At 27.6% G+C, this 26,697-nt stretch overlaps 1 protein-coding gene across 1 annotated transcript in view; it reads left to right on the top strand.

The window, feature by feature from the left end:
• The window catches only part of LOC129956855 (uncharacterized), a 40,708-nt gene extending 14,093 nt beyond the window's left edge, over window positions 1-26,615 (top strand). The window contains exons 8-18 of the mRNA XM_056068811.1: window positions 2,239-2,341; window positions 3,624-3,869; window positions 7,192-7,290; window positions 9,813-9,987; window positions 12,878-15,782; window positions 18,126-18,178; window positions 19,225-19,318; window positions 20,850-21,126; window positions 23,357-23,414; window positions 23,539-23,638; window positions 26,331-26,615. Coding sequence (XP_055924786.1) covers window positions 2,239-2,341; window positions 3,624-3,869; window positions 7,192-7,290; window positions 9,813-9,987; window positions 12,878-15,782; window positions 18,126-18,178; window positions 19,225-19,318; window positions 20,850-21,126; window positions 23,357-23,414; window positions 23,539-23,638; window positions 26,331-26,357 — 4,137 coding nt within the window. The 3' untranslated portion in view covers window positions 26,358-26,615. The remainder of the gene's footprint in view (window positions 1-2,238; window positions 2,342-3,623; window positions 3,870-7,191; window positions 7,291-9,812; window positions 9,988-12,877; window positions 15,783-18,125; window positions 18,179-19,224; window positions 19,319-20,849; window positions 21,127-23,356; window positions 23,415-23,538; window positions 23,639-26,330) is intronic.
• The last annotated feature ends 82 nt before the right edge of the window (window positions 26,616-26,697 follow it).

Below are 26,697 nucleotides of genomic sequence, written 5' to 3'. Positions count from 1 at the left end.
CTAATTCAGAAACTACAGAACATATTGAAAAAGTATTGTAACAAATTTGAAGAAAAAATATGCATTAGATTTTAATTTGTAAGTTTGTTTGCAAGAAAATTCTGCTAAAGATTAGAATTCGTAAAAATAGCCTTAAAATACCTATGTGAAAATATAAAAATCTGGGCAATTTTCCAAAAAATTAACTTGGAAACAAAAATAAAAGTAGTTTTTAAAGAAAACTGATCAAACATTAAGGCTATTGAATTAAAAAATGCAGTTTTTGCAAAAAATGGCTTGTTTACTTTTTAACTGACTTAAGTCATTTTCATTTCTTCATGAAATATATAATTTCGTTTTTCTGTGATTTTTCTTAAACTAAAGTAAGAACATTTAATTTACTTTTGCATATAGGTTAAAACTCAAGTTTTTATTAAATTTTCAAATTATGAAATGTTTGAAAGAACCTTTTATTAAACTTCAGAAGTAAGAAGTATTAGATAACTTTTATAATCTGGCCATTTTTTAAAATTGTTTTTCTTTTCTGTTAAAAAATTTGATTTTAAAAAGCTCAATTAGAATAGTATTGCTCTACTGTCAATTTCGTGGTGGTTTTGCCATTCTAAAATGCTTTAGCTCTTAATTTTATTCTGTATTTCCAAATATAGTAAGTAAACACTGGAGGAAATTGAAATTTATACTTTCCTTCTCAGCTCTCTCAAATCTTATCTGTTGCTGTATATGTAAAAATCTTAATACAAAATTTGGGATCCTGTTATGCTTTTACATCAGTGCTGACATTTTCAGAAATGTTTTATCCATCCAAATTAACTGGTAATTAATTAATTTTAAGAGATTTAAAAATATCAGATTTTTATTGCTAATCTTGTAAAAGTTACTTAATTTCTTTGGTATTGATTGATTTTTTTTATCAGAACAAGAAAGGCACACTCTGTTTTACAGTAGAAGACATTATTGAAATATAGAATAAATATTATAATTTAAAATCTATACATTTGAAATTAATCTTGTCAATAAAATTTAAGCATTACTATAAAACAGAAAACATACTATTCTTAGAGAATGAGCAAACTTATGTATGCATGCATATGTTAAGGTGCTTAAGAAGTATTTAATTTTTGCAGCAATTTCTCAATATACACCCTGGATGTATCCAAATGTCATTCACTTTTATAGGAAATAAAAATTGGTGCTGTGGTACTAACTAGGGACTGGCTTTGAAACTTTATCAGTTATTTTAAATATAAAAATTTTGGACATAAAACTGGCCTTCAAAAATAGCTGATACTATTAGTAATATTAACACTGATGGACAGTACAACCTCGGTGGCAGGGTCTGCTGAGACACTACTAAATTTCATACATTACCTATAGGTATAGCATCACAATGCATGATTATAAAATTATGTGATATGACAGAACGGATTAAGTCGTTTACATCTTAAAGTGTTCTGTCACAGTTTATGTTTATATGTTATGATATGATACTACACATATAGGCGTAGATGTTGCATCAAATAGGTCTTGAATCCATTTTTGTTCATTTTCCTAAGAATCGCTTCATTTTCCTAAGAATCTGCAAAAAGTGGGTATTGAATAGAATGCAACAAAATTATGTTCAAAATATATATTAGACAAAATAATTTCACTTATTTGATATTCAACAAAAATTCTAAGCAATAAAATAATGTGTTTTTGTACCAAATAAAACAATATATATATATATATATATATATATATACATACATAAAACAAACACTATTTACCTTTTAGTAAAACAATTGAGCTCGAAAACATGTTGTAACATGTAAGCGCATCGCAACGGTGCACTACCTGACTGATCGTATGTAAATACGATGCCCACAAGCATACTGTTGTATCATTTTCATGAACTTGATGCCTGAAGGCATTACTATCCATCAATGTGTTAACAACTGAGTGTTAGTTTTTATAGCCAGCATAGTTAAATTAAAAAAATTATGTAAGAAGTAATTATTCTTGGAAATACAGTGTTTTAATCATCCTGCTTTCTATTTGGCCTTGTTTGACTCTGTTTGGAGATTACTTGTTTGGCCATCATGCCATTCATATCCCTCTCTTTGCTACGCATTCTCCTTCAATGATCTCCAGAGTAATTAAAGAGTCATATAAGGTAACTTTTATATTATTTCTTCAGAGTAATATAAGGGAGTTCTATTGATTACATTTCTCTTTTTCCCTCCCACTTGTCTAATGAAGGGAAAAGTGCCTTGTTATTTGCCAGACAAACTGCATCATGCTGAGAAGCAGGTAGCCATGGAAGATGTTGTTCAGAATATTTTCAAACAGAAAAATCCTAAAGGTATGTTACTTAATCAAGTAAATAGTAATTTAATAATAAATATATGGCACTAAAAGTAAATCACCAATAGTTTTCTCACAGTAGTTTCTAAAAACAAACAAAAAAAGCTTTTTTAGATACAACTGATTTATTTAATTTAATTATTTAACTCATCCCTACCATACGTTGATTGTTTCATTATGTAATTCATAAATTTTGATTTCATGAGTTTCTTGTTAAAAATTTTTGTTTTACCAGAAGTAATTCTCTTTATATTCAAAATAGGATAAAAATTTTCCCTTTTAGATGGCATAATTTTTTATAAAAATTGTTGTATTTAAAAAAAATCAATGGCTATTAAAAAATTTCAGTTCACTTTACTCCTATTGGCAAGACCCATTATTAAAAATTAAATTATTGTATTTTCATAAAAACTGTTTAATTTTAAATTATATTTTTTTCTAGAATTGCTTACACAAATCAAATGTAAAGTATAATTATTATATGTTTCTTACTTTTAAATACATTATTCTATAACTACAAAATAACTCTTTAAATGTCTTGCATTTAAAGTTTCTTGAAATAAATAAAAATAAAGATTCTGATAGTTTTTGTAATTATTTTTTATCTAGAATGTGAACTAGGTAAAAATAGAATTTTTACTATTTAAAAAAAAATTACTTAATGGGTTTTTGATGCTTTGAATGTATTTTTAATAGGTAATTTTAAATAGGTAATTTTGAAATTAATTTGCAGAAAAAAGCAAATTCTTCATAAAAAGATGGAAGGGTTGGGAACTGGAAACTTATGTGATCATAAATTATTTATTTCTTGAATCTTTATTGACACTTGGATTTGGTATTTTTCAGTGCTTATAGATAAGGGATGAGAAATGTATCTAATGTTGTCAATTCTTACTAAGCCTTGGTTTTTTCATATTAAATTGAAGTTGTTAGTTAATTAGTAATTTGATAATATCAACTATTTTTGAATACCCATATACATTTGACTCCCGACTCCCATATACATTTGAGTACTTGAACTTTAAAACTGGCAGTTGTTTTCAGCTGCATTGAAGCTTCTTAATTTTCATGAAATTGCTACTGATGATTTATTTTTTTTTTGGATTAATTACAAGGGAAAAAAAGTTTTAAGTAATGAATTTTTGGCTGTTGTATTTGAAAGTAACTGGTTCATTCATATTGAATTAATATTTTTGTAAGGCTAGATCGTGCATTATCTTATTTTTTAATCAGTTTTAAAAATAATATTGTTTGTAATATGTTATGATGTTTTTGTCTAGAACATGTAGTTGAAGATTTGGAAGGCTATGAAGATAAGTGGGAAGCCAAATATAAGCAGATTGATTCAGCTTCGGAGTCTAAAATGGTTGACTGTGTGCCCAGTTTTCTAAAGGAAAATTATTTTTACTTATTGCAAGAGGAAAGCGTTCTTCAGTGTGGAAAACATTTTTCAGGACTTGATGACAGCTTCGACGATTTAAACACAGCCTACATTGAATCACCTCCTGCTGACATATTGAACAGCAGTAAGTAAAAGTTATATATCTGATTTAATTTCACTTGACTCTGAATTAAATAATTGATCTGTACAATTTAATTCTATTGTGTTTGAACAAAGGAGAGGGAACTTTAATTTACAAGGCTGTTTTATTTTTAAAAAAATCACACAATTAAGCAAATGCATATATAACGTTGTTTGAATTTGGTAGAACCATAATGAAAATTCTCTTCTATTATTCTATAAAAATATATCCAAATGTTAGAATTAAGGAAAAACTGGGTTTACCAAATGAGTGCAATGGAAATAACAATAATTTTTAAGTTAGAAACGACAATCAAAATTATCATTTAACATTTTACAGTTGTAATAAGTTATATATAATTAATAAATGATAATTTTGATAAAAAAATAGTAATTAAGATTAAAAATTTTAAAAATTTAAAATAATTTTATTATATAAGTGAATAATAATTCTGAGCAAACAATATACCACATTTTGAATAAAAGATTGAGTAATAAAGCTTTGAATAAACTGTACAACTTGTTAAACGCATTTAAAGTTTTTTTAAATATTGAGAATTGTTTATTGGTTTTTATTTAATGGAAAATATAAAGTAAAATCCTTAACTGATTGTAGGGCCTTTAAAAATTTTTTTTCTAATCATTGAGAACACAATTTACAGGTTTATTTAAGTAACAAAAATAATTTAGAAGTAAAAGCTTTTTAAAATTTTTAGTTTTGTCTTCAATTCAACCAAATTCTATTTACAGATGTCCAGGCTGTTTTAAATATGAAATTTAAAGGGCTGGGGTAGGGGGGGGATTAGCCAATTTCCAATGTATTTAAAATCCAAGTAAATTCAAAATATTTTAGAATTAGAAATTTATTTTTAATTTTGTTCTATTTAGTTTCAACATTTTAAATTAGAAATGCTTTCATTAAACAGTTGTATAAATTACACATATGAAAAAATAAGGTGATATAAAAAATAACGGAACTATTAAGTTGAAGAAGAAACTTCTATTTTATAGTGATAAATTAATTTTGGAATAGAATTTAGGCAAGAGGGAAAGAATATAAATTATTACATTTTTTTCAAAATGCTTAGTCAGGGTTGTCATACCACTGGGAAAACATAGAGAATTTAAAAATTGTCTAATAAAACCTGGGAAAATGCAGGAAAATTTGTAAATTTTCATAAAAACAGGGAATTTTAAGCTTTTTAATTATTTTTTTTCCTCATCAAAAAGTGCCAATCTTGAAAGATTGCAAGATTAAAGATTGTAGTCATAGCTTCCAAAAAATGAAACGATACCTGTTGCAATTGTGTAATGCAAAAGTCACCAATTTTCTCTCTTGTCTCTCTCTCTCTCTCTCTTTTTTTTTTCTGTATTGATATTCTGTATATTTTTCTGTATAGATAAATTTATGAGACAGTTATTCTTTTTTCATGAGATTCCCAAATTGGAGCTAATGGGCTTGCACATGATTTTTGTAACTTCGCTAAAGAATAGAATGGAATTTCTCTGGCAGGATTAACCAGAATTCAATCTGCGGAAGCAATGCAGTGATGTTTAATCTATCATACTTGAGTTTATTGAATGTTTTTTTTTATTATTATTTGAGAAACTGAGCTTATTCTATGTAGATTAGAGAATACTTTTAAACCAATGATCTTTTCAAAATTCATATGTAATACGAGTTGAATGGATAAAAAAAAAATCAATAGAGAAATTCCACAAAATCAATTTGTTGTGTACTGCTCTCTTTGTAAGATAATAATAAGATTAAGTAATATGGGAGAACAGGCATTTACTAGTCATGCTAAAAGAGGAAAACATACTAGACTGTGTGCCAGTTCAAAAGAATTATCATTGATGTTGGACATAGTGTCTAAAATGAATGACATGTCAAATCCGATAATGTCAGATTTAATGTCTGAAAATAAATCGATTTCGAACTTTTTAGTTCATGAACAATAATTTAAAGCTGAATTTTTATGGGAATTAAAACTTGTTGTGTCATTTTCGTCCTATTCATTCAATGATATGTAGGAAATATTTTCACATATGTTCACTGAAAATGAAATAGCTAAAAAATGTACGTTAGGGACTACAGAAATTTTATACTTTATTTGTTATGGATTCAGTCCATTAGCTTCATGGAACTAATGGCAGAAAAATCTGCAGAAGTTGCAGAAATTGATGCCCAAATACTTGAATTGGCAAAATTGAATAAATAAATAAATAAAAAAAAATCTTGCTTTGTAATATTTTTTTTTGTTTAGTGATCATTAAAGGATTTGTATCATGGTAACAAAAGTGTTTTGTGTTTTATTTCATCTAAGTCTTTAATTTTGTGCAACTTACAATTAAAGGGTATAAGAGGTAATATCTCTCCCCCCTCTTCTAATATTTAAATTTTGTCTAGCTAAATTCCAAATAATATATTTTTTTTTGTATATAAATATAAACCTTCTTTCAATATGCTATTATTTAGAATAATATGAAATTATTGCCTTCTTTCTTTGCCATTTCCACTTCTTAAAACCATATTCCATTATAACTAGCACATTTGTGCATTTTCTTGTATCTTGAATATACATACAGGGAAAACAAGGAAATTTTTTTCCAGATTTGTGTGGCAACCCTGTTAGTTGAATATCTACAGTGTGTTAAATATTTGTTACAATCTTAACTTCTTTTAATTTTGGCATTGAATTCAACAGTATTCTTTCCACTTTTTCTGTTCATGATAAATATAAGTTACAATCAATATAATTAAGTAAGTAGGCTCAATGTATAGTGTATGGGTGTGTGTCTTAAAGTTCCATCTGTTTGTCCTTTTAAGTGATATAAACTGAGAAGTGATATCATCTTTCTTATAACAATTAGTTGATCATCATCTCTATTGTTATAAGCTATAAGAATAAAACATCCATCTGCAAATCTAATAGATTATGTTTTGCTTTAAATTTGTTTTCTTTTAGTGCACACTTTGCTATATTATAGTTGAATTTATATAAATACATCATAAATAAAATATTATAATGATATTGAATGTTCAGTAAATTTTAAAAATATCTAAATTAGTTATTAGTTCTTGAAGGTTAACAGTACAAAAGATTTGAAAAGCATCATAATTAACCAGTGCAAATTAGAGCAGTTGAGACTTAAATTACTTGTGGACGTATTCTTAGCTTTTTATTAAAAGTGAATTCTATATGAATAAGATTGAATAATTTTATTTAACATTCGGTTTTCGAAATTATATACCTCATCAATTGAGAACAAGTGTAATTATTTTTTTAAATATATTAATTTATTTCCCATTTATTTATTTTTAGGTAAGGAAATGGATGCTGTTATAAGCCAACTTGATCAAATGCGGATGGAACTAAATGAAGCATATGAAAAAGAAATCAAGCCGCTTTTGGAAGCTGAAGGTATTCTTCTTTCTGAAAAACACTCATAAAAACGCATTTTATAATAAGTGGTACATTGATTGTTGTTGTTGTCTATTGATTTAAATTTACTCAATTTGAAAAAAAAAAAAAATGTATTTTATTATTATTATTTTAATGCAGCCCTTGGTGTATTTTACATGAATATGGGGAAGGGGGGAATTATTGTATTAAACATTAATTCTGATGCATGTGGTGTATTTTTTTAATGAATTTGATATTTTTTAATGTATTCTATACCCAAAATAGGGTAGCATTTATTAAATTTTTACGATTTTCAAACTGCAGAATGGAACTGTGTCAAGATCAGTATAATTTTTTTTAAAAAATGAGATGCAGTATACTTCAGCTATCTAGCATGGTATAATGGAGAAGCAGACTAAATGACAAACAGTGCACTTAATTATGTCAATATTCATTTTCTATTCCAACCATATCATTATAAACATCTTTTTTGTACACGAAATCCATTCTTATTCAGTTCTTGATACAAGTCAGTGGTCATAATGTTTGAGTAAATTTTACTGCGCTTATAATGTTTGAGTAAATTTTACTGCGCTTATAATGTTTGAGTAAATTTTACTGTGAGTTTCAAAGTATTTATAACAGGTTGGGGTGGAACTAAGAAGAAAATTATCATAAATAAATATTTAAAAAATGCATCATTTCTTACTTAATTACAGAAAACATTAACTTATTATACAGTATAAATGTATGCATTTTCAAAATAAGCAAAATATTATCCTAAAAGGCCTATGCCTTAACTTTTGAAAAATTATTTACTTATTTATTTTCATTTGTAGAGGGCTATACCAGTGTGAAAAGGTAGGCATTAGACAAACTGACATTGCAGTGGAATAGCAAATACCTGTTTCCAACACTACAATAAAGTGTTTTTCTTTCATTTTACTATGAATAACTTGATTTCTTTCATTTTACTTTGCCAAATAATAAAAATCTGCATATGGATTAATAAATCTTCAGTTTTGTCATCTCGTTCAGCAAAATTACAGAAATGCAAGACTTTCAGAAAAGATTGTTTTTCTCAAAATATATTCATGAATGCATTATTTGTTGCTCCTAAACTCAAAAGCAATGAAATTAAAAGTATAAATCTTTTAAAATAGTATGAGTTATATGTCCATCAAAATTTGAAGTTATACAAAATATTTAAATGAAATGTTTGGCAACCATTAATCCTAACTAACCAATTAGTTGCCAAAGATGATTAATATATTTATTGGAAAGAAATCTATATCAGAAAAATGTGAATGAATTATTACGATATTTTAATCATTTGTTGACAAGTGAATTTAACCAATTTCAAGCAGTCAAATGTAGTCATTTAACGACGATGAAAGAATTTCTTTGTTTATGAATTAATTCTCTTAAATCTTATAGATTTGCAGTAGATTTATTAAAAATGGTAATTAATAATTTGTATTTAATAGTAAAACAAATAGAACAAGGATTGTTGTTAAAAGGTTGGGACTTTTTAGAATGTCTTAAAATTTATTTGGGATAGAAATTAGTTTAGTCTGTTTTTTGTGGTCAAAAATGGATTTATTTCAGAACAAAAGGAATGAACAGATTAATCAAAGTATTGTTCATAATGCGTACCGATTGCCCATAATGGAATCCTCATGTTGTAGCAGCTTGTAATACACATTACTGTGTGGGTTCTCCAGATGCGCAGCATGATCTTTGAACCATAAATATTCAGCTTTGGTGTTGATGTTGAGCTAAAGGGCAACGATTGATCAGGTATGGCATAGTATTTGACTTCTTGGTGTTGTCGTAGAATATTTATTTCTCATCCCCAGTTACAATCCATGTAAAACAAATCCTTTTCTTTATTTTCTTTCAATCATCTATTTGCATGTGAAAATCGCCTTTCACCTTCTCCTGGTTTCAGTTCACAAGGCACTCAATTACCTTCTTTTGATCCATTCTTATAGATTTCATTCATATGGAAACTGCTTGTTGAGTCGCTCTCAAAGATTCTGCAAGCTCCTCTTTCATTTGACTCTGATTTTCATCGAGTAATGCCTTTAATTCTTTGTCTTCATTCCCCCCCCCCCCCCTGCTATCCAGATTGAGACTTTCAGTGCTGATATTACCATTCTTGAAACATTAAAGTCATTCTCTACAAGATTTTATCAGTTGGAGCTTTGTTACCATAAACTTCTACAAGGATTTGATGCACTTCAGCTACCAATTAAAGCAAAAAATTAAAACCTTCCACAAATGCTGTTTAGTTAACACAAAATTTAACACAATGAAAAACAAGATTTTTTTTAAAAACTCAAAGTGATATGAACTGAATATTATTGATAGAAGTCTAACCTCTCTTAAACTACCAAAATCAGCTGTCACTATGAAACATTAAAACAGCTGCAGCCATCTTTTGAAAACAGGTTCATTTTTATTCCAAATAGCATTTACACTATTCTATTATTTTGGAATTTGATGTATTCATGATCATTCTTTTCCCTATTTTACAGCTCGGCCTAAAATTTTGTCATTTGACAAATCAGTTGAAGCTGATATATTGAAGTTGCCCACTGAAGATAAAGCAGTTGAAGTTGAGAAGACTCCTGTTAAAATGGAAGCACCATTATTTTCAAAAAGTACCCAAGCTGATTTATTGCAAGGAGGTGTCATGAGTTTTCAACGAAGGTAAATGCTTTTGTTTAACAGTTATAAACATATATAAAGGCATTCTCTCTAAGCATTATCCCCAATAATTAGTTTCTAACCAACGAGAGATAAGTATATATTTCCGATTGGGAAAAACTGGATATTCAAAATTTTTATAACTTCGCCAGTTTTAGTTACAGAGATATGGAACTTATGGAAATGTCATGACTCATGCAATCAGACACTATGTAAAAATTTTTGCAGTTTAATTTTCCAAATATGCATTTATTGATTGAAGTAGCGTAACTACAATTCTTTACATTATTTAGAACATTTTTGCTATTTTAAAAGTATGGCTATCTATAATGGTTAAATTATATATTTCTACAAATTAGATTGAGCACTTTTTATTATGCTAGTAATAAATCAAAGCAATTATTAAATTATATTAATTCCATTAATCATTTTTTTTTTACTGTCTTATTTCTGAAAAAAATATCAGTTTTGAAAAAATCCTTGTTTTGACACGCACATTTTAAAATTCTTCTATAGTGTGGAGAATTGACAAATGTTCTAATAGAAAAAATCTAGACTGTTCCAAAAGATAGGAATGTGAGTTATGTTCAACATCTGAATGCAGGAATGGCCAGCCTTCTGATCATTAAGTATCTAATTATAATTTTGAGTTTTTTTCCTGAATATATTACAGGAAAATGCACACATCTCTCTGTTAGACTACACAATTTCCTTTGTTGTTTTGATTTCGAAATTTTTTGCCACAGGGCACTAACCTATATGCAAATGTGTTACTGTAATATTCAAGATACATTTGTAGAAAAGCCTGCCTACTGCAAAGATACACACTTTTATTTTTCATAGAAACTTCTTGAATGGCAACTAAAAAAAAAAGCACAAAAAATTAAACAATTTTCATCCCTAATCCCAGAAATCAAATCTTAAACTTCTGTATTTGATATTAACTTCTCATCCATCGTAAAAGAAGTCATCTGCAACTGAACTCATTCAAAACATAATCTGGAATCTGTACCTTCTGATACAGATTAAAGATCCACTACAGTTGCATCTCTGCTACAATTGCACCTCTGCACCTCAATCAAAATATTGTATCTCAGCATGCTGTTTCCATTTGTCAGGGATCATTTGTCTTTGCCAAAATAGTGGACCCAACAACTTGTCTTGTGAATGAACTATCCTAATCTAGTGTTCTGTATACTGCAGTAACTTTAATTCACAAGACATTTATAATTTTAAAACAATTATGTATAAGGGGGAAAGCAAGAAACCCTAGACAAATACAGATTAAAAAAACAAGAGCAAAGAAACCAAACTAAATTTTAAGCATCAATTCAAAAATTTCTAATTCAGTGTCATTTTTCAATTCTACTTCTTTGCGAATTCCCCTAAATAAATATAATAGATTCAACCAATACACAGATGATTTTATTAATATAGTTAGTGGTCTGAAAGTTAATTTAGTTTTGATCTCATTGAATAATTTTTCTTATTTTGCACAATTATAAATTTATAAATGATTTTTTTTTTCTTCTGTTATTAGAGTTATTGTTCAGTTCTGATTTGTGTGCTGAACATAGCTTAGAACATATTGTGTAATAAACACAATATGTTCTAAGAACATATTGTGTAATAAATAAAGGAAAAAAAATGAAGTAATATCATTTTGAGAATATAAGATACATTGGGAAAAAAAAACTAGGGAAATTTTCTTTAAAAACCTGGGAATGTCAGAGAAATACAAGTAGCAGAAATGATAGCCACCCTGTAAAATATATAGTTATTTTTCAAATATCTTCGACATTGTGGAACTTGTCAAATTCCATTCACAATTATTTTGTTCAATTTTACTAAGTCATTTAAGACCCTGAAATTAGTACTACAAGTGGAGTGAAATTCTAATCACTTACTGATTTGATGCAATGACTATACCAACCTGCACAGGAAAAATAAATATTAGTGCAATATCTATTCCTCATTAAAAAAAAAAAAAAAAAAAAAAAACGAGAACATATTGTAACTATTTTATATTCCATATTTTTTAAGAAATTGATATAAGAATTTGAGTATTACAAATTTGAAATTTTTTTTCTTCTTTTATACAAAGAAAAGAAGAATGGGAAGATGTAATTCCCAAAACATTTGACCTTTAAATGTTTTATCTCCTCACTTTAGACCTTCTTATGAACCGGTGTTTTTGGAATTCTGTGTATTTCTGAATCTGATAAGTTAAAAATGCAATGTACCAAAAGTAGATTTGTATTAAATAAAGAAGTCTATCTGCATACAATACATATTTCTACGTATAATGAGGTAAAAGTATGGAAATTTGACATTGTTTTATTACCAGATTTAATGTGTATCAAATTTTTAACTAGATCTGTGTAAGGAATGACCATTTTCCAATCTATCTATTCATGATTATATGTATCTGGTAACTTAAATGCAATAGACAAAATAAATAAAGTTTGATTTATTTTCTTAAATATCAAAATTATAATTTTTTTAAATCAAATTTTGGACTTGGTTGACCAAAGGGAAGAGAGGAATGTATATTTTAGGTTTTCTCCTTTGTAGTAGGAGCACTGATTTTAATCGCCTCTTTTTGCAGGCACATACTAGAAATTTCACCAACTTTATCTATTTGCCAACAAATTGTAGAAACATCATTGTTATTAATATTCTAGGCTGAAATTTTTTTTTTTAAATTCAAGCTTTTTCCTTTCAATATTGATTGAAACAAACAAATACTGCAAGGTTTGAAATTTCTGAGTTAATTTACAATTAATTTACAACAAAATATTCAATACACTTTCAAAATTCTGATTTTTAAAATTTTTTTTATGCTTCTGATTTTTTTTTTTTTTTTTTTTTTTTTTTTTTTTTTTTTTTGTAGAGATCCTGGAAACATGTACAAGTCACATGCAAGTAATTCTGGTAGGTATCTACCAGAATCATTTACATGCCAATCGGATACTGGTTCAGAGATGAAGAGTCCTAGAAGTCCCTTGGAATCTTGGTCTTCTTCTAGTTATTTGTCTTTGCCTTCAAAACTTGGTTTGCCAAAAGTTTGTAAGTTTTGCGATTCACCTGGATGCACCATTCCATTGGTTGAAGATAAAAGATTTCATAAAGACTGTGTTCCATTAGCAAAGAGTTTAAGTAAACAATCTGATGACTTAATTGCAAAATCTCTCCCACCTGAAAATGTCTCTCCTGATGAATTAGTCAAAGGAAAAGACTCATCAAGCGACGAGTTGCATTCAAATTCAATAAAATCTAAACTTACATCATACATCCAGTTAGTAGCTGATAAGTATTTAAAAAAAGTAACATCGCCTGAAGTTAATTCAGAAAGAGCATCAGGCGTTGCTAATCGCACACCTGCTGTGATTGATTCGAAAAGCCTGACTGCATTTTCTAAATATGTTGAAATCACTGATAGAAGACCTGTTGATACTGATCCTTCTCAAATTTCACCAGTTTCATTTGGGCAATTCTTCAGGGTACGGAATAAAATAGGAGAAGAAATTAAATCCCATAGTGACGATAAAATCGAACAGTATGAATGTAAAAAGTTGGAGCTAAAGAGTTCAGAATATGCCTTACTAAATAATACTAACAGCTCTAGTGAAGATGAATTATTGCAAAATTGTCATGAAGTCATTGCTACAAATATTTCACATGCATTTTCCATAGATAACAGACTTAAAACTGTATCAGCAGAAGTTTCTTACTCTCCTGACCGATCTGTTAGCCCTGATGTTGCAATCGAACAACCTTCCAAAAAAGAAAGTCTAACTGGATATGTATATCATGATTTAAGTACAATCCCTGAAATGGATTCGTTTCTTACTAATGATACAAAGGAATCATCTCTCGATGTAGAGCAAAGGTCTCCTGAGAATGAATCATTACCCGAGAAGGCCAACTTAGAAGACATTTCATCTGAAGAAATTGACACTACTTCTGCCAGTTTAGTTGATGCACCAGTTTCTGAAGTAGCGGAAATAGCCAGGAGTATTCGATTTATTCGAAAGCCATCACCAGAACCCATAGAAATGCATGGTGCAACTGAAGAGCAAGCCCCTCTTATTGCAGGTACTCTTTCCGACTTACAGACACCATCTTCTATTGTGAGCAACATGCAGACTCCTAAGCATCAAATTCCATATATTCAATTTCTTTCTGATGATCAGGTTTCAGATTTTTCTTCTAATGCAGATGTCAAAACATCTGATGCTGGATCTGGGTCGTATGACCTTCTTACACCTTCATCAGTGTCAACTCTTAAATCTGTATCTGGTTCAAAATCTCAGGTATTACCATACTCATCCAGTTTACGAGACTCAAAAACCATTCAGTCTCCTCTGACCAGCATGTCGGCCTTATCCAAATACTTTCATGATATAAGTAGTATCGGGCATGATAGTGAACCACCCTCGAAAAGTTCAGTTCAAATGGATATCAAAAGGCAAACTGAATTGCATGAAAGTTCATCAGGTGCCTTCATGCCAATGACTCCACAAACTTATTTGTCTACACCAAGTCAGATCTCTGGAAAACAGAAAGATTATAATATTATAGAAAGGAATCATCAATATTCTCTACAAAATAAAAATGTTTTGGAAACTTTTAAAACACCTGAAAGTAATGCAGATAGTTTCAAACCAATGACACCTCATTCCAATTTCTCTAGTGTTTATAAAACTCCTTTTAAACATCAGTCTTTAAGCACAAAGCCTTTCTCCCCTAGAAAAGATACCAAGCATGCATCTCAAATCGGTGTTTCTTCTCAAAAGATTGCCGATGACAGCAGTTTGAGTACTTTCAAGCCATTATCTCTTTTATCTAATGTTTCAACTCCAAAAAACATTTCTACGAAACAAACAAATATTTCTTCAAATGAAAAAGGAGCTCAAATTTTGAATAAAATTAATGAAGATTATCAAAATGAGAATACTGCAGGTACTAATTTTCAACCAATGACTCCACATTCATATTTTTCTAGTCTAAGCAATATTCACGCACCAAGTGGTAATAGGTTGAATGAGTTTTCAACTGAGGAAGAATTGAAAAAAGGATCTTTAAATTTAAGACTAAAGATTCCTCATCCTTTTAAGAATAAAACTACTAGTCAAACTTATGAAGAACAAGTGGCATCTAATAGTCCGAGTTTCATTTACCCTGTACAACTCAGATTAGATGTTAAAGATCTCACAAATTCATCTGCAGATATTAGAAGCAATGTCATGGCAGAATCTAATATTCAGCAAGACTCATCTAGAGATGACTTATTAAAAGGGGATCTTTCTGCAAGACAAATGTTGTTCAGTAAAGCTCCACTTAAAAATTATTCTGATTCTAAAGGTGCTGATGTCCAATACACCAAAGGGGCTGAAAAAGCAGTGAAAGTACCTAGTGCAGGATTTACTCCTCAACTCAATCTGGAGGATTTTACTCCATCTGAAAAGAAGGAAATAGATAAAAATAAAAATAATATATCTGCTGCACAAATGTTAGCATCAGCAAAAAGTGTTAAAAGCAATAAAACAGATTCCTCTTCCAAATCTCCAGATAGATTTTTGCATTCAACAAATAATAATGGAGCATTTGTAAACTCGAGTAGCTCTCAAAAAAATTCTGCATTAACTATTAATAATGATTTAAAGTATTCTCAAGAAAAATTGCCAAGTAGTATCAATTCTGTTGAGAAGGAACGTGGTTGTTCTTCATCCAGTCATAGTGAAGCACGTCCACTTTCAACATCACCAAACCCCATTTTGCAAGCTTTGGCGCAGGTAAACTATTTAAAAAATTGCTATCTCTCTTATAAGTTAATTGCCTTTTTTTTTTATCATTATTGAAAATTATTGTAGTAATTCACATTTAGTTTGAAAGAAGTTAAAATATCGTTTTAAAGAATGACACATCAAATGAAATCCATATACCAGTGAATGTGTCAGTTTTTGCCAACTTTACAAGGCAAGGTTCTGTATTTCAGCATATTTGTACACATTTTTACTGCTGCTATTCTAATGAAAAATGGTCTTTTTCTGCCAGAAGTTGGTAGCATAAACTGTTTATCTATTGAATGGGTATACAGTTGGTATAATTTGTATTAGAACTAGCCTTTATGACTATTAGTTGAAATTTGAAAAATTAATAACATTTTTGATTGCTTATGTTATTGTTAATTTTAAAAAGGAAGGAAATTATTGTTAATTTTAAAAAGAAAGAGGATCTAAAAGCTTTACTAATGAACTGAATACCAAAAAGGAAGCAAATTTTAATTTATTTTATATCTAAATTTAACATTTATTTCATATTCATTCACTCACTAAATTTCAACCAAGAAATCACATTCGATGTAATTCTTCACTTTCAGTAAGAAAAAACACATCTTGCATATGATAGTGATCTTTATCATCTTTGATGATGGAACAATATCCAATTGCACTATTAAATTTGTGTCATGAAGTAAAATGTGTATCTTTATTGCTTGTTTGCAGAATATAAAGTTACTTATATCAGTTCAACTTTTTGTTGTTTAGACCAAAGGACCAGCTCATTTCTAAAAATATTTCTTTATATTTGAAATATAAATACAGTAGACTCCCGATTATCCGCGGGCGGGTTATCCGCGCCTGCCTAAGTTTCTTTTCTTTCTTTCTTTCTTTTTTTTTTTTTGCTTCTAAGCAAAGAGAAAATGTTTACAGAGCAAGAAGCAAACACAAATGACTGATTTCTTCAAAAAGACGTAGTTTTACAGTTATGCTTTTGTAATTACATAATACATTACAGTATTAAAACAGTTCATATGTATTAATTTTTCTGTGTATCCTTGACGCCTCTCGTAAGTACAAAGCACTTTTCTGTTTTCATTAACAAAATGCATTTTAGGTTAGTTTTGAGTGATATACTAAAATATTAAGCGTTAGTTAAACATTTCCTGCTGTTTATTTTACGTTTTATTGTACATAAAACGATTTTTCAAAGTTGAAATGACTGTTTTCTCTTTTGCTATACCCATTTTTAGCTTTTTTTTTCGCATTTTTTGTTATCCACGGATAATTGGGTGTGTACTGTAGTACAATACTGCCAATTTATTTGTTGAAGTTTCTATTAAACATTCATTCTAGTATCTTAAATCACTTTTCAAAATATTTTTATACTTAATTCCTTTTTGCTAAAAAGATTAAATAAGAATAATTGATTTACTGAAACATGTTTGTTTTTGTTTCAGTTAATTAAAACTTCGTAAGTTATTTTTACTGCTGTATTGAACTCCTGTTTTCCCCAAACTAAACTTTGCTTTGAAAGAAGAAGAAGAAGGGGGGGAAAATGTCAGTTTCTCCTCTCAACTTTACTGTTACAGCAAAAAAGGAGAGAAAAAATCTTAATCTGAAGCAATGCTAAAAGTCATACTTTATTTTTTGCTTCATTTTTATTGATTTTTTAAAAAATTCTTGCTAGAGCATTCTTTTGCGAAATTGAAATACCTCCCCAAAGAAAATGAAAATTACATTGCTCTGCAAGTTTTTGATTATTGCCACAAATTTTTAAAAGGACTATTTGACAGAATTGGATAAAATGTTGAATGGAAATATTTTAAGTTTTACCCATCCAATTAGTATTGCAAACTTTTTTATACCAATCAAAACAAATTTCAATACTAATTTTTGAATAAAAATTTAAAAATTTTTTTAACTTTCTGAATTTAAAAGTTAATAAAGGAATATAATATATAGTTTTCTTTTTAAATTGATGTAACTTCTTTTTTCAGGATTATTTTAATGCAAAATAAGAATCATTTTCAAATATTTGTTATTTCTTGAAATATATTGAAAACAAAACCCAAATGCTCCTTTGACTTTAGAAATTTAATTCTTAATATCATCTCCTAACTCATCAACCAGCAATTCAAAATTTCAAAATGTTAAAATAATCAAAAGAATATACCATGTCAAATTTGGATATATTCAAAATTGGGTATTGTATTTCAAAAAATTGAGTTTTTGTGAATTTACAGACACACTTACACATACTGCTTTATATATATGATGTATGATAAGCTATAAAATATGAAATTTTAATGTATAATGTTTATTCTTGAAACTTATTTATTTTAATTATTTTTACAGCAACTTGCATCCCCTTCAGAGAAATTGCACATACCTTGTACAACACCTAGCAAGTACGTAGATTTGTTGCTTGTGTTATATTTGTTAAAAAGTCCTTTATAAAATTCAGCTTTGTATCATAAAGTTGAAAATATCCCATAACATTTAGAATTTCTTTTATATAAAACAGTATAAAATAAGTTAGGTATTCCTTTTGAACATTTTATTGATTACACATGAAAGGCAAAATGTTTTAATCAAAGACTGTTTTGAATAAAACATCATTATAGAAATTGTATATATACCTGTATACTAGTTTGACCAGTATGACAGGGCTGCAAAATCAGACAATATGCCTGTTACAAAAGAAAATGGGAAATTATTGCATAATATAGTATTAACATAAAAATATAAGAACGAAAAATGTATGGTTCATTTCAAAAGCTAATATCTGTTCACTTTTGGATAATATTATTCCTTTGAAAGGTAATACACAATGAGTAAGGGAACTTTTCTGAAATTTTTTCTTAGGTAAATTTTTCTTCCAGTTGTTCTTTTCCTATATAAATACTCTTTTCTGCTTTTAATCATACCAATTTGTTTTGATTTAAAGCTTTTGCAATGAAGTTATGTATAGTGTTTAGTAAAAAATAAGCATTTCTTATTATATCATTGATTGCATCTCTGTTTTGTTAAAACTGAAACCTGTTGAGACATGCAGGAAAGCTTGAAGTTTTTGATTTTGTAAGCAGACCGCTTTTTTCTGTCTTGTGTTTTGTATGTGTGGATGGGGTTACATAAGAAAGAAGGAAAAAAATTGTTTGAATCCTTTCTTTATACTCAGTCAAAGTACTCAGATGAATTTATAGTTACTTCTAATAATAATTACTGGAAATGGTTTGATTAATAACTGTAGAAATTTGATCATTGGTTGAGGTAGTGATTTCTTGAATATCAAATATGTAATATAGTTTTTATAAGCAATTTTGAAATTGGTAAATTTTTTCACATTTCTTAATTAAAATAATCTGCATGTATTCAGGTCTTTGAAATTTTGTTTCACTTTTCCCTTTCGTATTTTACTTTTTAATATTCATTAATTTAGAAATTTATTTTTTAGTGGTAGTTCTACAACAAATCTTTCAGAGATGTTTGGTGAATCCAAAATAACATATAAGTCAACTTCTGTCAAAAGCATAGAAGAAATAATTCAGGTAAAATATATTTTGGTTATTTTTAACTGTCTTCAATGTTCAATTTTTAGCCAGTTAATGTTCCGTTTTCTTTTATTTGTGGAAAGCAAATTGCATTTAATATTGACTGAAGTTGAGGGAAAGTTTTACAGTTAATATTATCTCAAGTTAAATATTCATAAAAAAGTTTCTAAAATATTATATAGGTATCTGTTATGTTTTTTAAACCAAACCTTTACTTGAAGTTATTTACTTACTACTGTACTTTTAATTTCCTTTATTCTGTTTTATTTTAATTCAAAAGTACTTCAGATTAATTAATTAACAATATTTAATTTTAAATGCATCAAACGCTAAGAAAATAAACAGAATCGTTTGAAATAATCGGCCGAAAATATCTTAAGCCTATCTTCGTTAGCGTGGGGGGAAAAAACCTGAAACTTTACTCATTTGGGGTGAGGAAATGAAAAGATTTTTTTGGTGGGAAAGTTAGTTCTTAATTAATAATTAAAATTCTAATTAAAAATTTAAAAAAAAAGGGACCCCAAGTGCACATTTCCGACCTCCAAGGTATACATGTACCAAATTTGGTAGCTGTAGGTTGAACGATCTGGCCTGTAGAGCGCCAACACACACACACATTGAGCTTTATTATAAGTATAGATTAACTTGATTTGACATTGACTATATAAATAATAATTTGAATGTCACGGGTATTTTTCTTCAAGTGCAATAAATTGTTTATATATGTTTTAAACTTTGTTAATGAGCCTCCAAAATTGGCAACCAGCTTATTTGTTTGGGATATTGGTTGAGTTTAATTTTCATCAAATCTCTTATACTTAACTTTAATACTCACAACTATCAAACAAAAATGTATTTTTAAGCATAATTTATGTTATGCATTAGAATCCTTGAACTTTCTTAATGAAATAAAATTTCACGATGGTCATAATGCTTTTAAAAATGCAGTTTTATAACCTTTGCAATGCTGTATAATTTCTCTTTTTCAAATATTTAACTTACCTTCTATGCTTTTAATAAACTACGCAGTTGAATATCTGATGTGACAATGAAAACAATTTAAATTGCTCTGCAACAATAAATATATTGAAATATTGCATAAAAAATTATTTTGTGAAATCTCAAAATTCAGGCAAAAGGTACTTGACAAAGAAACGGATCACATTTGTATATTTTAAAAAATTTTAAAGTGGGGTAAAAATTAATTTTTAGAAGTTATTGCAGAAAGCTTTTAAAATCTTGTTTAATTATCTATTAATTAAAACTTCAAAAAATCCCTCTATTGTTCACATTTTCATTCTTTATCGAATCTGTATCGAATTTGGTAGTTCTAGATTAAATGATCTGATTTATAGAGTCTCAGCACACATTCTTTATTATTAATATTAATGTGTTTGTAAAAGTCTGCATTTATATGTTCTCTTTTTATGAATAGTTTTGTATTACTATTTTAATTGATTTTTCTATTAATAATTTCTGTTTTTCTATGGATAATTTTATTAATATCTGTTGTTATTAACATTTTTAGGAAACTGGAATAATGGAGGAACCCAGTTTAACTTTGATGAACACAGAACTCACCATCAGACCGGATTCTCCACAAAAGCCCAGATTATTCTCAGAAGCCTGTAGTTTGCTTAGTGATGATTTAAAAACACCTTCTAGTCTTCAAAGTGCTACTTCCACCCTAAATACTTTAAGTACACCCAGTGATACTGCATCTAGCCCATATTACTGTGACTCTCCATCATTATTATCTTTCTTGAAGCATGAGCAAAGCTGTATGAATTCTGATAATATTGAAGGTATTGTTTCTTATTTGACATTTTTCTTTAACATGTAAAAATGTAAACTGTTAAATTTTACTAACATGAATCTCTATTAATGACACCCATTTATTGGAGAAACGATAAAGGAATCTAATTTGATATTTATGCATCATGTTGAATGTATTTACTGTGAAGGCTGATTAGCAGCTGAAGAGACCAGATAAAAAAAATTTTTATCCAAAAATTCGGATAATAAAAAACTAACTTTAAAAAGGAATGCAATACAAGAAAACAATTTTTAAACTAAAGATAAAATAAAAATGAATGGTTTAAAGAAATTTAAAACATAATTTAAAAAATAAAACCAGAATACAAAATTTTAAGTTCTAATATTGTACTGTAAAGCAATAAAATAAATACTCTGCTCTTAACATGTTTAAAGTTAATAAAAAATTTTCTTATTATTATTTTGATTGAATATATTGTAGAGCAGATTGAATATAATCCTGAAATGAATAAAACCTTTTAAATTATCCAATATGATCACTGAAATCACAGGGTATAGAATTATTAAATTTAAGATGTTCAGGTAAGCTATTAAAAAAAAGTTGACAACTCGAATTGCTAAAAACTATGCTTAGATTAATTTTGATTAAAAGTTCAGAAAATACAATGCAGTAATGAAATAAGTATCATAAAATTCGCTTTATAGCTAATTTTTTGGTGATTAAAATAGTGTAGAAATAATGTTCATGTGGTAACTTGATCAGGAGTTATGATGGAAAAACCAAAAATATTTAACTGTCATTCCACTATGACTTGAAGAGGCATAGAAATTTTTTAACAACTCTTCTAGGTGTAATGAAGAACATTGTGCTAACTTTCATTTGAATCCATTAAGAGGGGTATGTAATTGTATAAGGTTCAACTATCCAATGTTATATGTATCAATCAACTATTATTATCAACTATCCAATTATATATAATATGTATAATATTGATGTGTCCATTTAGACAGACTGTTATCCTATTAACTACACCTTGCATATGATTGTCGCAGATTAACTCATAAAAGTTGCAGTAGAAAATCTTTTGCATATCAGCAGAGTGCTTAAGAAATGAAAAAATTATTTGTAATATTCTTTAGATATAAATATATGTAATGACATTAAGAGTTCATTTATATATAGTGGGATCTTCTCTATCCAAAAAGTTCATGAACATTTAAATATCAAAATTAATTACTAAAATTGGTTCAAAGCAAAAATTAATCCACTAATAGAAAAAATGCAATTCCAAATAGAAAAGAAAATGTAGCAATTATTTCCAACTGAATTGATATTAGTATGAATCAGCAGACCTTGTTCTTTAATGTTTACTACATAATGTAATCCAGCATTAAAAAATATAAAATGTAAAGCCATTCCATAGCTAATCATTATTCATGCTTTGTTTTATTTGCACATTTAAAGGTTGCTAAATACCAAAATAAAAACTGGGATTTCACATCACCTAATTCCGTATTCTATTTTGAGATGTTACTGTGGCTGAATTAATTATGCTAACTTTTAAAAAAAATTCCTACTGAAATTGATCTTAGAAAATGCTTGCATTTTACATTTGTGAATGCAAAGTAGGTAAGTTATTTAAAGTTGTTCAAAAACTGAATTAGTGTAAAAATGTGATTTTATTAACTAATGTTGACCAATGATAGCCAAGAGGAATAAAGGAAAGAATCAAGATAAACTATAATTTGCATGTTGCTATTTCTATTAACAAATTTATGTTTTTGAATTTCTTGTAAATAATTACAATAAATTTAGAGTAAAAATGAAACAAATTATAATAACAATATAATCTTAAAGTGCAATTCATTAAAATCAGGTTCATTTCTATAATATCAAAGCATACAACTTTTAGATTTTTTTTATATCATTAGTTATTGAGTTTTGATGAAATGTTTTTAGTTTAGATATAATTGTTTTTGACACTTTTTCCCACAAACCTTGAAGAATTGGCAGGAAATCATAATCTTTCAGAACCTTAGTATTATTACATATGAATTCATTTATAGTTTTGATCCAGGAATTAAACAACTCTTACCTGAATCAAAAGAAATTGTTTCAGAATTGTATAAATATTTCCTTCTAATTAGTTAAAAAAAAAACAAGTAATAAAATTGTGCAGCCATTCATCTAAAATAATTTTAATAAAAATTTTTATTTTTAAAAGTTTTGTAACTGTTTTTGTTATCTAATTTTTTTAGAAAAGAAATTATCATCTAAAAAGACTCCTCAAAATGAATATAAGAAACGTACCAAAAGGTAGGTTATATTATTCAATATTTTATAAACAGTATTGTGAATACATATATATTGCAAAAACCAAGAATAAAAAAGCCTTGAAAAATTTTATTTTATATTTTACTATTAATGTTTATTAATTTAGGTTATGGAATAATCTTGAAGAAGTTCGGACCAAGAAATTATTGGAAGACAGAAAGGAACAAATGAGACAGAATCGTTTAAAGATGAAATCATATTCAAAGGTGAAAAACAGTTGTAATAGAATGAAAGACACTTAAGATTATTTTTCTTTGCTTGTAATTAGGTAGAATAGATTTTTTGGAATGTCTTTTAATTTAATTTTTTTGTGATGGTTCCTAGAATTTCCTATCAAATGTTAAAAAATTATATATTCATATTTTTTTGGATTCTTCATTGCTTTTATTTGTTAAATATTTTCTTTTCTGTTTATTCTCGGATACAGCGATTCTTTGCATCATAAAAACGAAAATGTTTCTTTAGCAATAATAATTTTTTTATCTATATTTAATGAGCATTTTAATAATTTGTCGACAAGGCCTTGGCATAATTCTGTGTGGAACAAATATATCATTGTAATGTTTGTTTTTGGAATTTATGCTCAGAATTTTGAAAATCATTTTCCAGGTCATTTAAATTTTAATGAATTTATTAATAATAAATATATTTATGATGAATATATTTATTTAATTTATAAAGAATTTGACTAGATCAGTTTGTTCAAAAAAAATTAATGTCTTCCCAAGAAGATACATTAAATTAACTGAATGCATGCTACAAAAAATCACATCTAAAACTTCTTGAAGTTTAATAGTTGGATTTCTGCTTCATATAGTGAAGCAACAACTTTCATTGATAAAGTTGATAGATAATTTGTTTAGAAACTTCTCATCAATTGAAATTATAGTTGACTAAAACATCAAAAGTTGTCTAACAGTTGGTCAGTTATTTTAAACAAGAGCTGAAAATATTGATGTCATTAAATTTTTGATTTAAATATTCAAACTAAAAAAAGATGCAGAAATGATTTATTTTTTTCTTGACTAAACTGGTTGAATTCGTTTTACTTTCTTTCTTATATCAATTTTCAAATGCCCATTTAATTATTTGGGTAATATGATAAATGACGAGCACTTTTCAGAATGGATAGTCTGTATGCTATCAAGTATTTACTATAGCTGTAGTAAATATTTGACTTGACTACTGTCAATCACTGGAGATATTATTTATATTTAATTTCAGTTATATTGTTTAGATTAAACTTTTAAGTTCATGATGTCAAGTTGTCAGACTTTAAAGCCATGTTATCTTGATTATGTTCTGTTCATTGTGTATATGCACTTTTTTAATGGCGACCAGTTCCATGGCATAGCACTGTTTAGTTCATCTGTTTTCTGAATTTTGTGATATTTTAATCGGTTATTTGATTTCATTCACAACAATGAAAATATTTCTGTGAAATAGACTTAAAAATATGTTTAAAAATTAACTAAATGCTGACTAAACCATTTTACAACAACTAAATTGCCATCTTTGAAAAAATAATGCTCTGTCCTTTAAAATAGTGTAAAGTTAATTTCTGTGGGTGAATATTTTCAGATTATTTAATTGAAATTCTAATAAAAATTTCTAAAAATATCACACCAAAGTGCACATTTCTATCTTAAAAGTCAAGCCATCTAGTAGTAGAGATCCAGCACACACACACACTCAACTTTATTATAAGTAGAGATTTTATGTAAATAAAAATGCATGTATAGATTTTATGAAAAATTTATTGAATGAGTATATATATATATATATATATATATATATATATATTTAATATGTAATATTTTAATTCTAATTTCAATTTAATTAATTTCCAAGATTTTATCTTAATTTAGCCCATAGTAACTTCATTCTAAATTATTCTCTTATTTCGTGATCCAATTCCACTTTCTCTACTTAATTAATTCAAGAGTAGCTTTGTAAATTGCTGAATCGGCTAAAAGCCTAACTTTCACACACTCCAAAATACCGCTGACGAGACACATTCTTTTTTAAAAGATCCCCGTGTTTCCCCTACCTCTTTGACGTGTGTAACGAAAATCCCTATCGAAATCTTAATAATATATTAGAACTGTAAAGAAATATTTTCCCTATAAAAATCTGAGGTTATATAAGATCAGGGATAAAATGTCCAAGAGCTTTTTCCTCATTTTCCTTTCTGTGTTGTGTGTGTGTGTTGCTCGTCGCTTGTACATATGCCTGCTTCTTCAAAATGAAATAAAACGACGCCATGAAATCAAAAGTATCTTCACTGTCTTCAGACTGCATTCTGATTCACATAAAATAATGCTTACATATATATATATATATATATATATATATATACTTAAAAAATTGAAATCGCCAATAGTAGTAGCTGTGGAAATGATTTCTAGTTTTCATAATTCAATACTTGATATTTTTTACAACTTTTTGTGAAAACTGATATAGCTGATGATGTCAAAGCTAAATAAAGACAAGATTGACAAATCAAGCCTAAAATATGATTATGCTATGATATTTGAGTCTGGAGTTCAGATCTTCTATTCATATTTTTTTTTATCTCCTTTTTTATATTTTTGACATTTTAGTGGCTTATTTAAAAACTGTATTTATTTATTTAATTTTATAATGATTAGCATCTGGAGGAATAGAATCAAAACAAAATGATGAAGCAATACAATGTACGAAACAGGAAATGTGAAACTGAAATTCTATGTTGAAAAATCTTTGATATTATTTGATGTTTAAATTTTCTTCCAAGTGTGTGTGTTCTTTTTCTAATTTAATATATTTTGCCTAATAAACTTTGTCTTTTTTTTTTCTTTGAAAAATACTTGAAAACTTTTAAATAGAACATATTTTAATTTTTATTTTCTTTCACAGATAGTTACAAAACCTAAGAAGAACTGAATTGAAATTGATCAAGTTCGATGAAGTCGGTGGCAATATTTGTGATGTGATTATGTTTTGAATTCTGAATTCAATTAGAACATTTCTAATATATTGTATTTTATTTGTTTGTTAATTCCTGGGAAAAATTTATATTGATGGATTTTTAAGGTAGCTTTTATATTTGAAACATAATTTTAGTGAGCTTTTTAAAAATTTGTATATTATTTTAATACTTTTGATATGCAAATTTGTCAAATAAATTTTGAATATCATTGGTTTTCTGAAGTGTATATTAGCATATTTCTACATAAATACATTCTATCAGAGTTTTTATGTATCACTTATTCTTTCATTTTAC

Source organism: Argiope bruennichi, chromosome 11, assembly GCF_947563725.1.
Source record: "Argiope bruennichi chromosome 11, qqArgBrue1.1, whole genome shotgun sequence".
Classification (NCBI taxonomy): domain Eukaryota; kingdom Metazoa; phylum Arthropoda; class Arachnida; order Araneae; family Araneidae; genus Argiope; species Argiope bruennichi.
The sequence above is the reverse complement of the archived record's forward strand: the minus strand, read 5'-3'. Positions and strand labels throughout refer to the sequence as shown.